The sequence below is a fragment of the Ascaphus truei genome, chromosome 6 (genome assembly GCF_040206685.1).
Source record: "Ascaphus truei isolate aAscTru1 chromosome 6, aAscTru1.hap1, whole genome shotgun sequence".
Classification (NCBI taxonomy): domain Eukaryota; kingdom Metazoa; phylum Chordata; class Amphibia; order Anura; family Ascaphidae; genus Ascaphus; species Ascaphus truei.
Window position 1 is genome coordinate 133,653,901 of NC_134488.1, and position 14,890 is coordinate 133,668,790.

At 42.7% G+C, this 14,890-nt stretch overlaps 1 protein-coding gene across 1 annotated transcript; it reads left to right on the top strand.

Moving 5' to 3' along the window:
- The first annotated feature begins 117 nt into the window (after window positions 1–117).
- LOC142496601 (phospholipase A2 inhibitor and Ly6/PLAUR domain-containing protein-like) lies at window positions 118–14,162 on the top strand. The gene is made up of 5 exons (XM_075603266.1): window positions 118–179; window positions 882–1,001; window positions 9,336–9,482; window positions 11,650–11,796; window positions 13,896–14,162. The coding sequence occupies exons 3-5, from the start codon at window positions 9,431–9,433 to the stop codon at window positions 14,012–14,014; spliced, it is 318 nt and encodes a 105-aa protein (XP_075459381.1). The 5' UTR covers window positions 118–179; window positions 882–1,001; window positions 9,336–9,430; the 3' UTR covers window positions 14,015–14,162.
- Window positions 14,163–14,890: the final 728 nt, after the last annotated feature.

Genomic DNA, 14,890 nt, shown 5'->3' on the forward strand with positions numbered 1-14,890 from the left:
CACATGAAAATTAAACCTTTCCCCACCCCATTTTTAGTAAGAATATAAATACCAGGACTGGAAGTAGAGCTTCTCTCATCACAAGAAGAGGAAATCACATTTGAGGCTAAATCCTCCTTCCATCAACATTAAGTGTTTAATCTTCTGTTACCTATTCCTCTGTGTTCTCACACCCACAGGTACGTTGACTCCTTAGCTAATATCAGTCAGTGCTTCAATATTTTGTATTTTCTATACTACTTTGCAAATTCAACTCCCCTGGTAATTTGAACACATGGCAGAGAAGAGATTGTACAGATTGCAACACTGTACTATCCATGAATTACCTAGCAATATACAGTAGACCCTGAGAAGTGGGGAAGAAGTTTTCTGCCAAGTCATTGGAAATTAATGTACTTACAATACTGTAATATTACTGTGACGGTGAATGGATAACCAGGTTCAACAATAAAGGTTCAGCCCGTCTGGTTACCTCTGATCCTTGTATTAGGGTTCAGGAGTATCAGCTCTTGAGCCCAGTGATTATCAATGTGAAGTAAAGAATGTTTGTGTTTTTACCTTTCCAGGCGTGCCATCAAGCAGAGATTGCTAGGCTGTGAGTTTCAAGTGGGGGGGGGGGATTACGGAGAAAGTCTTGTCAGAATGTGTCTAGGTAGCGGTGTTCCAGAATTGCTGGAGAACCCAAAAATGTACCCGGGAATAAGATCAGATTCTCGGATACATTGATGTACAATGCTCTAGCAAAATCTCCGCTTGAAAGTGAATGCGTGACTCACCGCTAGGATTCCCTTCTTCAGCACAGACCAGAAAGGTAAATGGGGCATTTAGGGGAGTGCCAAATTTCAGTTCTAAATGCACATTCAATATTTTTCTTCTCCCAGCCTTTGCTGGCAGCTGCCGTCACTGCCACCAGCGGAACTCTAACACTTGCAAAGAAGAAGGAAGTGTGGATTGTGAGGGAGATTCCAAATGCATTGTGATTTCAGAATACAGTGAAGTTGGTAAGTAACCAGAAATAACCTGTCAGTTCTGCTTTAGATGTGCTTACATTTTGCCTCAAAAGCAGAACAGTTACAATTAACTAATATCACAAGGATCAGTATTTTTTAATGTCAAATATATATATATATATATATATATATATATATATATATATATATCCTTTATTAAAATAATTTATCATTTAAATAAAAAAAGAGAAAAATAAAGAAATACATTCTAGTAAAATGATTCATGTTGCATGTATTGTATTGTATGTCTTTATTTATATAGCGCCAAAAGTGTACTCAGCGCTTCTCAAAGAATACAGTACAGGGAATTATAATTATACAATAAGTGCAGCGAAATCAGACAATAGGAAAGGAAATCCCTGCCCCAAAGAGCTTACAATCTAAGAGGTTTAATGGGAAACTTACAGAGACAGCAGGTGAGGGAGTAAGTGCTGTAGATGGCAGTGCTTGGTCACAATGGGTGGTAGGAGTGACTGAGTGTGGGACATTAGCCATGAGGGCAGGCTATTGGAATGCTTGATTTGTGGGGTAAAATTTAAGGAAGGTCAGTGTTAAATGAAAAGGTTAACACCATTTACAGGGTAAGAGGTGGCAGGGAGGCATGAGTGAGATCAGGTGTTTGTGTCTGGCTTCAGGCTTAGGGGAGATCCCCAGCAGCAGGAAGGAGTAGTTTGAGGGTGTGAATAGAGGATTTGTGTGGGTGTTTTTTATTGAGGGGTAAAGAAGTTGTTGGGAGAGAGGTGTATAAATAATGATGCAGTGGGAAGTGGAGATGTTGTAGAGAACAGAAATGCTCACAAAGGAGTGAGGAAACAGTAAACAGAAAAAGAAATAGGGAGGGCATAGTGAGATGCAGGAGAAGAGAGTTCCAAGGTACTGGAGGATAAAAGTGTACAAATAAATCACACATGTTAAACGTTAATGTCTCACAGTGGCAACGTTGTAATGCAGAGTCCAGATCTTCCTCCAATCTTCACCTCCAGTTTTAACTCCAAAATTAACTCTTGTAGACACTTTTGATGTACACTTTTGACGCTTTTGATATTACACAGCCTTATGGCTAAACAGCCATGCTACAGTGACTTAAGTACCCTATTCCCATGCATTTGACTAACACTTAAGGGAGGGGTTTGTCTAATTAACTCAGACTTACAAAATAGTTAATTAGATTATCATTTCTCTCTCAATTGATAGGAATCAGCTCACAAACATACCTCAAAAGCCAATTAAATCTTAATTTCTCTGGTTGGTAGAATGCAGCTCAATGACACATACCTGTTTGAAGAGATAAATCAGAATGTTTATCCAGATATTCAGAATGCATCCATGATTAAAGATAGAAAGATAGAAATAAAACATTCAGAGATATGAACTCCAAAATTAACTCTTGTAGACACTTTTGATGTACACTTATGATGTGACGCTTTTGATGTTACACAGCCAATGTATACCTTTATTTAAATAGCACCCACAGTGTACTCATCAGTTAACAGAGAGTCAAAACAGTACAGGGAATTTTAATAAAATAAATGGCCCGGAGCGCTTACAATCGAAGTGGTATGTCTGGAGACTTACAGTGATACAGGGGAGAGAATAAGAGTAGTAGATTTCAGTGCTTGGCCACAATGGTTGTTATGGGAGACTGTGGGTGTAGAGACATTGGAATGCTTCATTTAAGAGGTGAGTTTTAAGGTTTGTCTTTAAGGTGGGGAGAGAGGGTGCTTGACGTATACTGAGTGTGATGTGAGGGAGTTCCACAGGTAAGGGGCAGTGAGGGAAAGGGTTTTAAGATGAGAGAGCAGTAGAGGTGAAAGAAGTAGAGAGGAGCAGTTATGGGTAGTGAGCATGAGACGAGCAGGGGCATAACAAGAGATCAAGACTGATATGTAGGAAGGGGCAGATGAGTGTAGAGCCACGAAGGTACAGTAAGGAGGAAAACTTTGTAGGTAGTCTGAATTTTGATAGGAAGCCAGGAGAGGGATATAAGGAGGAGATGAACAGAAACTGTTTTGGGAGAAAGTGAAAACTAGCAGAAAAATGTTGCCAAGGTTTCATGGCTGATTCCAATGAAGAGATGCACTGTTATACTCTCTGCATCCTCTATAGTATACATCTTAGCATTTGGTTGGAATATAGTCACACAAGTTGTCTAGATTCAAAATGAAGAAGGACATTATTGGAAGTTAATTATTAGGTATTGCAGTAGAGTAAGTGGAAGTCAAAGATAAGGGAAGGATAAGTTATTGATAGGGCAAAGAAAAGTGACCTAGAGACATTGGTCGTCAATCCCTGCTAAAACAAGAGCTAATTTTGCACCCAAGAAAATATATATTATGCTCTTTTACCACAATGTTTTGGCTAAAGTCTTCAACATTGAGGTAAACAAATTGCGAAACGATGCTGTAATTAATTCCGCCGATAAATAGGAGTTAAGTAGCTCTAGTGCTGCAATTTGAAAGGAAATCTTATAAACTTGTACTATCACGTCATGTAATAATAGTTATTACAAACCCTGTGACAGAAAATACATGATCCCATGTGATGCGTGAGGCTTATTAAGTGATAAGTAGACATGGACGACCCAGTCAAAATCCACTCCCCGGAATTTCCTTGGATTTCCCTTCCAAATTGCATGGGGTTAAATCAGCAGAACAATTGTATCTACTTCAATCCGTGCAGACTAGTTAAAATCTTTTTTATGTGGCGCAGTTGTGCAAATGTAAAATAACCCCTTGTTGGGAATTAACCTAAATCCATCCCGCGGATTGTATTTATTTTGAATTTGTCGTTATAATGTAAGAAAAAAGTTCAATGTGTTAATCCGTCATAGAAAATGTAAAAAACCCGCCAGCGGGGAAATTGGTCGTTAAAAATGACAACCGGGATAACATAATTTTTGTAATAAATAAATTAACACTGTCTGCAGTTAGTAAATTTGTTTCTGTCATCAAACAAATAAATGTGACTGTTAATTATATAGAGTAGGTGTGCTAGACAAGGAATGTGTGTCAATCATGCTGTACAGTATGCTACCTAGTTTCACTGCTACACCTAGTTTAAAGCCATAATCCAGTGCCACATACCCACATACTAGTGGCCTGGGACTGGGAGGGAGAGTGGGAGTTAAAAAAACAGCTCTATCACATTATGTAATGTATTTAATAAATCATCAGGACTTGGGTCTTTTTTTAAACAAAAACTATGCATACACACATTTTCATGTCTATTGAATGTTTTGATGATACAGATGCTGACTGTCTTTTTTTTACATACTGTACAACATGGACATTATGTAATTGGTGAGTGGTTGACAGATGACAATTGTCAAGTCTGACAGATATTAGTGATGGGTGTAGCACTGCCTGCCTGGCACAGGACAGATGGAACTTATAGTGCTTGTTTGTTTGGGACACCACTACTTCTTGATGTTCAACATTCATATAAGTCTAATATGATGCCAAAATTGCTTGTTTGAACAATAAGAAAATGATGTGGATGATGGTATGGTGGTTTTTGAATCATATGACAGATGGTAAGATCACGTATGTATCCGCAAGCTACATAAGGAGGTATTGAACCCCCATTGTGGGGTGCAAGCAGGTGGCCAGCCACGGTAATTCCAGCTCAGATAGTGTTTATTAAAACTAGGTTCTGTAGTAATTAAATGCTCTGACTCATGTCGCCTGTCCCCAGGAATTACCCTAAATTCCTAAAACAGGTCAGCATTTTAAGAGATGCAAATCGTCATATACACATAAGAACCCATTAATAATATTCATTTTTATGATAATTGAATGAATTGAATGAAGCAATGAATCAATAAACACGTTATTGTTAAGTGGAGTGTCTGCTTATACATTGTTTGTACTGTATGTGTATATGTATATGTATATGTAGTGTTCAACAAATCACCCAAAAATCTACTCGCCAAACAAAAAATCTACTCGCCCCCTAGTCCCGCCCCTAGTCGCGCTTTTAAAAATAAATAAATGAATAAATTCCTACTTAGAACAACATTCGTTTTTGACATTAGTTTATTTATTGTATTTCATTATACTACAATTAGTCCTTGTTACGTGTGTGTGTGTGTGTGTGTGTGTGTGTGTGTGTGTGTGTGTGTGTGTGTGTGTGTGCATGTCGGTGTGTGTAAGTAAATGTCGGATTTAGACATAAAAGCCAGATGTGAATAACTAGTTTCCTGAACCCCATAACTAGAGGCTGGATGCCCCAACATCACAATATGTAAAGCAGCAATCCCGCCTGGGATCTTACCTGATCTGCAGTCCCTCAATGTCCAGGTACCTCATTCCCGCAATGTTATACATTGGAGGGGAGGTGTTCCTTACCTGTCTTCTGGGTTAGGGGGGATTCCGATGTCTTCTGTGTGAAGCTCGAGAGTTAGATCTGGAAGAAAGCAGTATAGGTTATTTCGGTGTAGGTATAGGGCAGTTAATATATATAGGGTAAATTAAAGATCCAGAGTGTGAGAGAGAGAGAGAGAGAGAGAGAGAGTGTTGGTGAGAGAGAGACATAGAGAGAGAGAGAGAGAGAGAGAGAGACAGAGAGAGATAGAGAGACAGAGAGAGACAGAGAGAGACAGAGAGAGATAGAGAGACAGAGAGAGACAGAGAGAGAGAGAGAGAGAGACAGAGAGAGAGACAGACAGAGAGAGACACAAAGAGAGAGAGAGACACACAGAGAGAGAGATACAGAGAGAGACACAGAGAGAGAGAGAGAAAGAGAGGGAGACAGAGAGAGAGAGAGAGAGAGAGAGAGAGACATACATAGAGAGAGAGAGTGTGATGATCCAGGGGATTCCTTCCCCTTCCTTCTCTCCCCCTGTCCCATCTCCTGTTAACCCTTTTACCCTTTCCCACTCCTGTCCCGTTCCTGCTACCTCTCTCCCACTCCCTCAGCGCATGCCCAGCAGAACTCGCGCGGTCCCTGAGCTCCTGCAATGATGATCCCCACTCCCAGACACCCGCTATGATCCCCACTCCCAGACACCCGCTGTGACGTGGCCTGTGCGCGTGCCCCCTCCGCTCACGCAGGGCGCTTGCACACGCTCTTCCTTCGGTCTCTGTCCACCCTCTGCGTCCTCCTCCCAGTCCCTGCGGGCCATCTCGCTCTCACAGCCTCCACTTACAGAGGGCGCGCGCACACACTCCTTTTCTCTACCCTGCCACGTTCCTGACTCCTCCTCTCAATCCTTACTGGTCACTCCTCTGACTTCCTCTCCTGTCTCCTCCTCTCTTCTGTCACTTCTCTCTCTGCTCCTCCCCTCTTTGTCATTGGTGCACCTTCCGTTATAATCCCTGTCTGTCCACTTCTTCCTCGCTCTGCATAGTTCCTGTTTCCCTGTGTGCTGACCTATGCTGTGCTCCCTCTGTGTCCCTGCTGTATCCTGCTCCTGTGCTTACCTTTGGATTTCCCTGGCTTTGACCCCTGCTTATTCTGGACTACTCTGCTCTCTGTACCCCTTTGAACCTTGTTACGCTCTCGACCACGCTGCTCTCTGGAACCCTTGGACCGGGCTTTGTACCCCTACGACACTACTCTCTGGACCCCTCGGACATTGGCACATGGACACGACTATCCATTCGCATACTCCTAAAGATGTTGCAAGTATCGTTAACCACCTTTCCAACAGGCCCAGCAACGCTATACCACACTCCGGGCTTGCTCCCACTGCTGTGGGTGTGCGGTGCAATACCGTTCCCACCTCAGTACTGGGGTCTTGTCAGGTCTGCGGACATAAAGGCGTGACAGAGAGAGACACAGAGAGAGAGAGAGGCACACACACACAGATAGAGAGAGAGAGAGAACACACACACAGAGAGAATGAGAGACAAAGACAGAGAGAGAAAAAGAGGCAAAGACAGAGAGCGACAGAGAGAGGGAGAGGGCGACAGAGAGAGGGAGAGGGCGACATAGAGAGGGAGAGGGCGACAGAGAGAGGGAGAGGGTGACAGAGAGAGGGAGAGGGCGACAGAGAAAGGGAGAGGGTGACATAGAGAGGGAGAGGGCGACAGAGAGAGGGAAAGGGTGAGGGCGACAGGGAAAAGGGTGACGGAATGGGTGACACAGGGAGAGGGTGAGGGCGACAGGGAAAGGGTGAGGGTGACAGGGAAAGGGTGAGGGCAACGGAAAGGGTGAGGGCGACAGGGAAAGGGAGAGGGTGACAGGGAAAGGGTGAGGGCAACAGTGAAAGGGAGAGGACGACAGTGAAAGGGAGAGGACGACAGGGAAAGGGAGAGGGCGACAGGGAAAGGGAGAGGGCGACAGGGAAAGGGAGAGGGCGACAGGGAAAGGGAGAGGGTGACAGGGAAAGGGAGAGGGCGACAGGGAAAGGGAGAGGGTGACACCGGGAGAGGGAGAGGGCAACACAGAGAGAGGGTGACAGAGGGAGAGGGCAACACAGGGTGACACACTCAAAGACTCACAGATACACTCTCACAGACACACACTCACAAACACACACTCACAGACACACACTCACAGACTCACAGATACACTCTCACAGACACACTCACAAACACACACTCACAGACACACACTCACAGACACACACACTCACTAACAGACACACACACACACTCACTAACACACACACACACACACACACACACACACACACACACACACACACACACACACACACACACACACACACACACACACACACACACACACACACACACACACACACACACACACACACACACACACAGACACTCAGTCAGTCACACACACATAGTCACTCAGTCACACACACAACAGTCCCTCAGTCACACACACACAGTCACTCAGTCACACACACACAGTCACTGTCTCACACTGTAACACACTCACACACTGTCACTCTCACACTGTCACTCACCCGCAAGGCAGGGGGTCGCACATGGCAGCAGTGGGCCCTCCACATGGCAGGAGGGCCTCTGCAAGGCAGGGGGGGCGCCCCCCCTCCAGAGGCGGACACCGCTGCAGCACCCCCCCACCCGAGGCGCTCTCTCTCACACCCCCCCTCCTCCCCCACCCCCCCTCCTCCACCAATCTCTGGCCCCGCCAAGGGAGTGTCGGGAACCGAAGGGGGGTGTAAGGAATACCCCCGCTACCACCTCCCGTCCAGCGGGGGCAGCGAGGTGGGTGGACGGGGAAAAACTGCAGCCAGCCACGGGGACCGGAGAAGAAACACCCCCGCTATCACCTCCCGTCCGGGCAGTGGGGCGGGGGGGGACATCGCGGCAGGCAGCAGAGGGAGTGTGATAGGCATGGGGAGGCAGCAGAGGGAGTGCGATAGGCATGGGGAGGCAGCAGAGGAAGTGCGATAGGCATGGGGAGGCAGCAGAGGGAGTGCGGGAGGCATGGGGAGGCAGCAGAGGGAGTGCGATAGGCATGGGGAGGCAGCAGAGGGAGTGCGGGAGGCATGGGGAGGCAGCAGAGGGAGTGCGATAGGCATGGGGAGGCAGCAGAGGGAGTGCGGGAGGCATGGGAAGGCAGCAAAAGGAATACTTACTTCCAACAAGATCGCCATTGTCAAGCTTGGTGCGCGGGCTCGTATAGAGCCTGGCCACGTGCCCACAAAGCCTAGGAGCGCGTGCCAATCAGCAGTCAGGTAGGTGGAGTATTTTTTTTTTTTTCAGCGCGGGCAGGGAAAATTTAAAAAAACAAACACGTGTGCTTCTTGGGCCAATAGGAGCTCACCCAGATGTTAAATCCACTCGCCCTGGGCGTACAGATGTATAGGATTGTCGAACACTATGTATATGTATGTGCATATGTATGTGTATATGTATGTGTACATGTATGTATGTGTGTATTAATATGTATAGTTATGTGTATATGTATGTGTATACAGTATGTATGTGTGTATGTATGTATGTATAAATGTACTGTATGTATGTGTATATGTATGTGTATATCAGTATATGTATGAATGTATGTATGTATGTATGTATGGGTATGCACTGTATGTACAGTATGTGTATATTAATATGTATATTTATGTGTATATTTATGTGTATATGTATGTATGTATGTCTATATGTACTGTATGTATGTGTATATGTGCAGCGTTGAGAAAATACCTGGACGGTCATTGGGAGTCCATCATCTAACAATGGATCAATAAATGCTGAAGATGATGATATAATATGTATAAATAAAATTATTAATACATATAAGGGGGTTAATTAACCCCTTAAGTGTCCCTGGGGCCTCTTTTATGTAATTAATTAAACTGTTTTTTTATTTTGTATTGTTTTAATTTGGGTGTTTTGGCCGACAACCCTAACTCCCTTCTCCCACCCATCTCTCTCACCACAGTTGGAGATATCCATCCTTCAATTTACAAAGGCTGTGCCCGAGACTTCCCTTGTGACGCGGTGCTCTATAGTAGTAGTGAAAAATTTCATCTAAGGATGAACTTCAAATGCTGCTCTGGGAAAAACTGCAACACAAATAATTATGAGAGTAAGTGTGTCTGTTTAAAATCTAGAAAACAGAATACAGTAAATAGCTTAATTGTAAAACAAAACACGCACCTTGGTCCTTATTCTATATAGTGTGAGAGCACAGATCCAAAGTGCTGTTAATATTCCCATTAAAGTTTATGGGGCGTTATGTGCAATAGTGCAGGATCGGCACTATTGCAGCTTGAAGTTTAAGGGCCATTGTGATCATTGAGATGTTCGCAATAAATCAAAATTTACCACAGTGAAAAGAATAATCACTGCAACCACCTATTGTGTTTATTTCAGTGTAACTGCTAGACATATCTAAATTATTAAACACAGTTTGCAAAACATTCATTTTGCTGTTTTGTGATCCACAATTATTACCACACATTAAATAATTTGTGGTGGGCACAAAAGTGATACAAATCCCTCCACCGTATTGCATATAGCAAATAAACATACCTCTTGTGCGCACATTAAGGCCTCGTCCAGGCTCCTCGCTTGCGTGCTGAGGTGCGCTGAGGCGCAGGGAAATCAGGTGCTTTCCCTGGCTTTGCGGTTGCTTGCCCTGCGCGCCGTCAGGGGGCGGGGCGGGCCGGTGGCGTCACGGAGCTGGTTCGCCCTCATTGGGCAAACCGCTCACGTGACCGGCCCTGCGCTCCGGAAAGCGGGGGAATTTTAAAATCTGCTAAGACCTACGCTTCTGCGCGCTTGCGGAAGCGCAGGTGAGCCCCTACTAAAGCCGCTGTAGGGGCTCAGTGCTGAGCGGGAGCGCGCGTCAGCACGCTTCAGCAAGCAAGCAGTTAACATGGCCGAGGCCTAAGTCTCAGACAGGTCTACAGCCCTGCTCTTCCCCATTTACTTGTAGCATACAGTGCTCCCATTGCAGCCAGGGATTGGAGCTTGAAATCTATCCCAGCTTCAAACTTGGTGCTCATTTGCATCTTATTTCCCAGAATCCCAAGCTCCAGTGGAGGCACTGAGAGAATGGTGAAAAGCCGGGCTGCAGAACTTTCTGACAAGTGAATGTGCTCACAAGTGATATCTTCATTTGCTTTATAATATACAGGAGGATGTTTTTTTGTCACTTTTTAACCCACCATAACCAGATATTTTAAGTCAAATATTAGTTCTACCATTAACTCTGAGTCTCAGTCTACTTACATTTTGACTGAGGGGTGAATAGTATATACTACTGTATACAGTATGCTGAAGCGATTAATCATGCTTTTAGGATGGAATCCTCTTTTGAAGTCAGTGGGGAAGTTTGTCTGAATATGTTCTGATGGGCCACTCCAGCATCTATATATAGAGTAAGACTTATATTTGTTATATTTAATAATAACTGCCAGGCTGAATCAGGACATTTTATAAAATAATCAGAAAACTGTCGGAATTCACTAAGCCGTATTTTTTAGCGTTGTACATTTTTTGGAGAAGGTGTGAGATTATTTAGACATTGAGCTGAGGTCATGTTACACTTCTGGCCAAAACAAGAATCCCGGAAATGACTCATTCTGCCAAAGAGCAACTACTGACATCTCATTAAACCCATGTACAGTAAGATTCCTGTTATCCTGGGAGAATTCACTACACACTTCGGACCCCTGCTCTGTCACAGCATGGCAAGATTTGCAAATGTTTGTGAACTTTAATCACGAAAAAAGGAACAATTTTTGTGAAATTTCTAAAATGAATTGAGCATTTATTTTGCAAAGAAAATTGTAACAATTTCATGAAATAAAATTATAAAAAGCTAAATAATTAGTCACAACCTTTTTACACATCATTAGTTACAGTACATCATGATTAGGTTTATTGAGGTCTGTTCACTAAATATTCTAGTCACTAAATATAGTAATATTTTATTCCACTAATGGCTGTTCACTAACAAAATACGAACATTAAAAAGCAGAAATGGCTTAATCACAAATAATTCTGCACTATTATCTACTGTAAATATCTTCTGCATTTAATAATATCCTCTACTGCACCAACTTCATTTAGGAGTGAGCATTTGCTATAAAGCGACCAAATACCTAATCATTAATATTCATTGATTGGAGAACTTCAGTGACATGCGAGTGCCAAATATCTAACAGTAATTACACCTTTAATGGAGAAATAGGAAAGTATCAATAGGTATTTAGGAATCTAACTCTGCTAATACTTTTGGTCATTAGTGGCTGCCGACCCCGGCGAGCCGAACGGAAGAGTGTGTCCATCCTGCTTTAACAATACTATGGAGGCGTGTACCAGTGAGAAGCAGATAATGTGCAGAGGTCCGGAGGACAAATGTTTTGAATACAGAGGGAGAGTAAAAACCCCAGGTAACTATTCTCAATCTACTAAATTGCAGCTCACATAAGGATGCAGGTATTAGGTAATTCCTTAATATTTATTTCTTCTAATTAATAAATAGTATTGATTTGAAGCTAATTTCCCCTTAACCTATTATACCCCTATACGGTACATCAAGTTAAATAGTGGCATTTCTGCAGAAAACAGATAAGGAGGAGTTAACTGGAAGAAACACATTATTGCAGAGAGATTTTTTAGGGGGAGTGAAGAGTGCATGCTTGAACAATGTAATTTGGTATTGTTATGAGTGAGGTTGGATTGGTGAGTTATGGTTCTGTCAGTATTATAGTAGTGTAACTGGAAGATAAATAAAGGATGAGGGAAAAACAAGTGAATTTTTAATGATGTGACACAAAATTGGGGATAGGTTAAAAGCCGGTATTCAACGATTTACTGCTAAAAATGAAAGGAGTCCAACATCATAAAAAGGTAATTTCTTTCTTTTAACTAAAAATGTTTAACTTCTTATTCACATTATTGAATCACTTCCAATAAATTAAGGTTTCTGAGCCTCCAGCTTTCCAATAATACCTTCTGATTCCTCCATATATTATCACATTGTCTTCATTGAACACAGAGGGAAAGCAAAATACACAGGTAGCCATTCCCAATCTACTACAGTGCAGCTCACACGAGGAAGCAGGTATTTGGTCATTACGAAATATCATGCGCAGAAGTAGTTGAGTCAGTGCACTACTCAAAGAATGGACCGGATCTTTGGAATGTACAAATGTTTATTTATTCTATCGACAGGGATAAAGTTCCTGCATGGCACGAAATGCGTTAGAAGATTTTGTATACAGACATACCCCGGTTTAAGGACACTCACTTTAAGTACATTCGCGAGTAAGGACATATCGCCCAATAGGCAAACGGCAGCTCACGCATGCGCCTGTCAGCACATCCTGAACAGCAATACCGGCTCCCTAGCTGTACCAAAGCTGTGCACAAGCGGGGAGACTATAGAGCCGGTTACAAATGTGTTATTTACATCAGTTATGCACGTATATGACGATTGCAGTACAGTACATGCATCGAGAGGTGGGGAAAAGATAGTGCTTCACTTTAAGTACATTTTCGCTTAACATACATGCTCCGGTCTCATTGTGTAAGTTAATGCGGGGTATGCCTGTACATCCTTTTTTATCCATGTCGAGAAAATAAAGAAAAATGTATACAGTACTTTCTAAAGACCCGATCCATTCTTTGAGCTGTGCGCTGCCTCAACTACTGTACTTCTGTGCTTGGGATTCTGCAACTGGCAGCTGCTCACACTGTGGCACATCCCCTCAGTGACTGTGAAAAAAGAAGATAATGTGAGTAAGTATATATTTCTCTTTTGGATAGTGTCATAGTGAAGACAGTCAATTGGGATCATCTGATGAGGTTATAGGGGGAAGAATTCGGACACCGTTCTCTGCGCTATACCTACATATCAACATTAAGCGAAGATTAAAACCTAACATTATATAGTATATAAGCCCTGCCACCTGCATCCACAAAATATTGCTAGGATACACCCTTTTCTCACTCATGTCGCAACCAAAATCCTAATTCACTCACTTACACTGTCCCACCTTGACTACTGCAACATTCTCCTAGTTGGCATTTCCTCCATCTCCATATAATATTGGCATATTTGTTTCTGTGCAGGAAGACTCACCTCTTGGTTTCTGGGGAAGGTTATAGATCAGTGGCAGAGAATATCCACAAAATTGTAATTTGAGCCATGCCAATGCTCTGCGGCAGATCACTGATTCACCCCTCGGTTTCAGGGACCTGAAACTAATGGTATAAAATCATATTCACATTCAGGAGTCTAGCACATGGAATTGTGTTTTAAATTGTAATCAGGGCTTAAGGAGAGGGGCAGGGAGACTTGTTTTGGTAATGGTTCAATTTTATTTTAAATTCAGAGAAGAGTAGAACAGCATGAACATTATGTAAATTCTATACAGTAAGTATGTGGATAACTGCTACCTCTGTATATTGGTTCTATGTACATATCAGATAGATGTGTGAGTAGCAATGTTGGTTATTACAGAATCTATTAAACACTTTATTACAGATGGCGTGACAGATGACTATGTAACTAAAGGCTGCGCCTCTCACATTGCCTGTGATCTGGGCTACGGTGCATTAATTGGAGTTCAAGAAATATTCCAGGTTTTTTTCAACTGCACCTGATCACAAGGAACAAAACGAAATACGGGCATTTTTTTAAGAACATTTGCAAAATAATAAAATACAATCGAATGTTAATAACTCAGTGTTATGTATTCACACCATTTCACTGTGTCACTGTTCTGTATAGTTAGTCCCCATTTATTTTAGATGGACTCAATAAAAACTTACATGTTATCATCTATTTGCATTATTTCACAACCATAGCCTTTTTTTGGGGCCATAATCTAGGCAGTTATTCCTGTTTCCATTTACTGGTATCTAATACTTCTCCCTTCTTAATTCGATCCTGTTATTCTTCATTGATTGAATTGTGAGTGCATTCTGTACAATTCTGTACAATTGCTTGGGGGCTTTATCCTACCAGAGAGAGATCCCTATGTGTGGACTTTTGCATTCCAGAGATGAGAAAGGTTTTAGGCAGGAGAGAGCTTTATATACAAAAGGGGTAGACCGAATGCCAAAGTCTAGCAGGTGTATAGTGAGAAATTAGTGCTAAGATTTAAGTAGAGGCAGAAGAGTGTATAGCCTTAAAAACGAAGGAGAATTTTGTAAGTAATACAGGATTTGATTGGAAGCCAGGAGAGGGATTTCAGCAGAGGAGAAGCTGAAACAGATTTAGGAAAGAGTAATGGGATTCTATCAGCAGTGTTTATGATAGATTGTAGGGGAGACAGGTGAGAGGCAGGAATGATGGACAGCAGGAGGTTACAATAGTTGAGACGGGAGAGAATGAGGATCTGTGTTAGAGTTTTAGCAGTAGTGTGACCGTGGAAAGGGCAAATCTTTGCTACTGTATGTTATGTTGGAAATGTTGACAGGTCTACCTTGTGAATGTTAGATGAAACTGCGATGCAGGAGCCAAATGTGACACATAGG

Bases quoted from the DNA above. Each gene is read 5' to 3' on its own strand.
- LOC142496601 (XM_075603266.1), top strand. From the start codon at position 9,431: ATGAACTTCAAATGCTGCTCTGGGAAAAACTGCAACACAAATAATTAT. The intron at 9,483-11,649 runs GTAAGTGTGTCT...TTTGGTCATTAG, and splicing joins CAACACAAATAATTATGAGA to TGGCTGCCGACCCCGGCGAG. The intron at 11,797-13,895 runs GTAACTATTCTC...ACTTTATTACAG, and splicing joins AGGGAGAGTAAAAACCCCAG to ATGGCGTGACAGATGACTAT.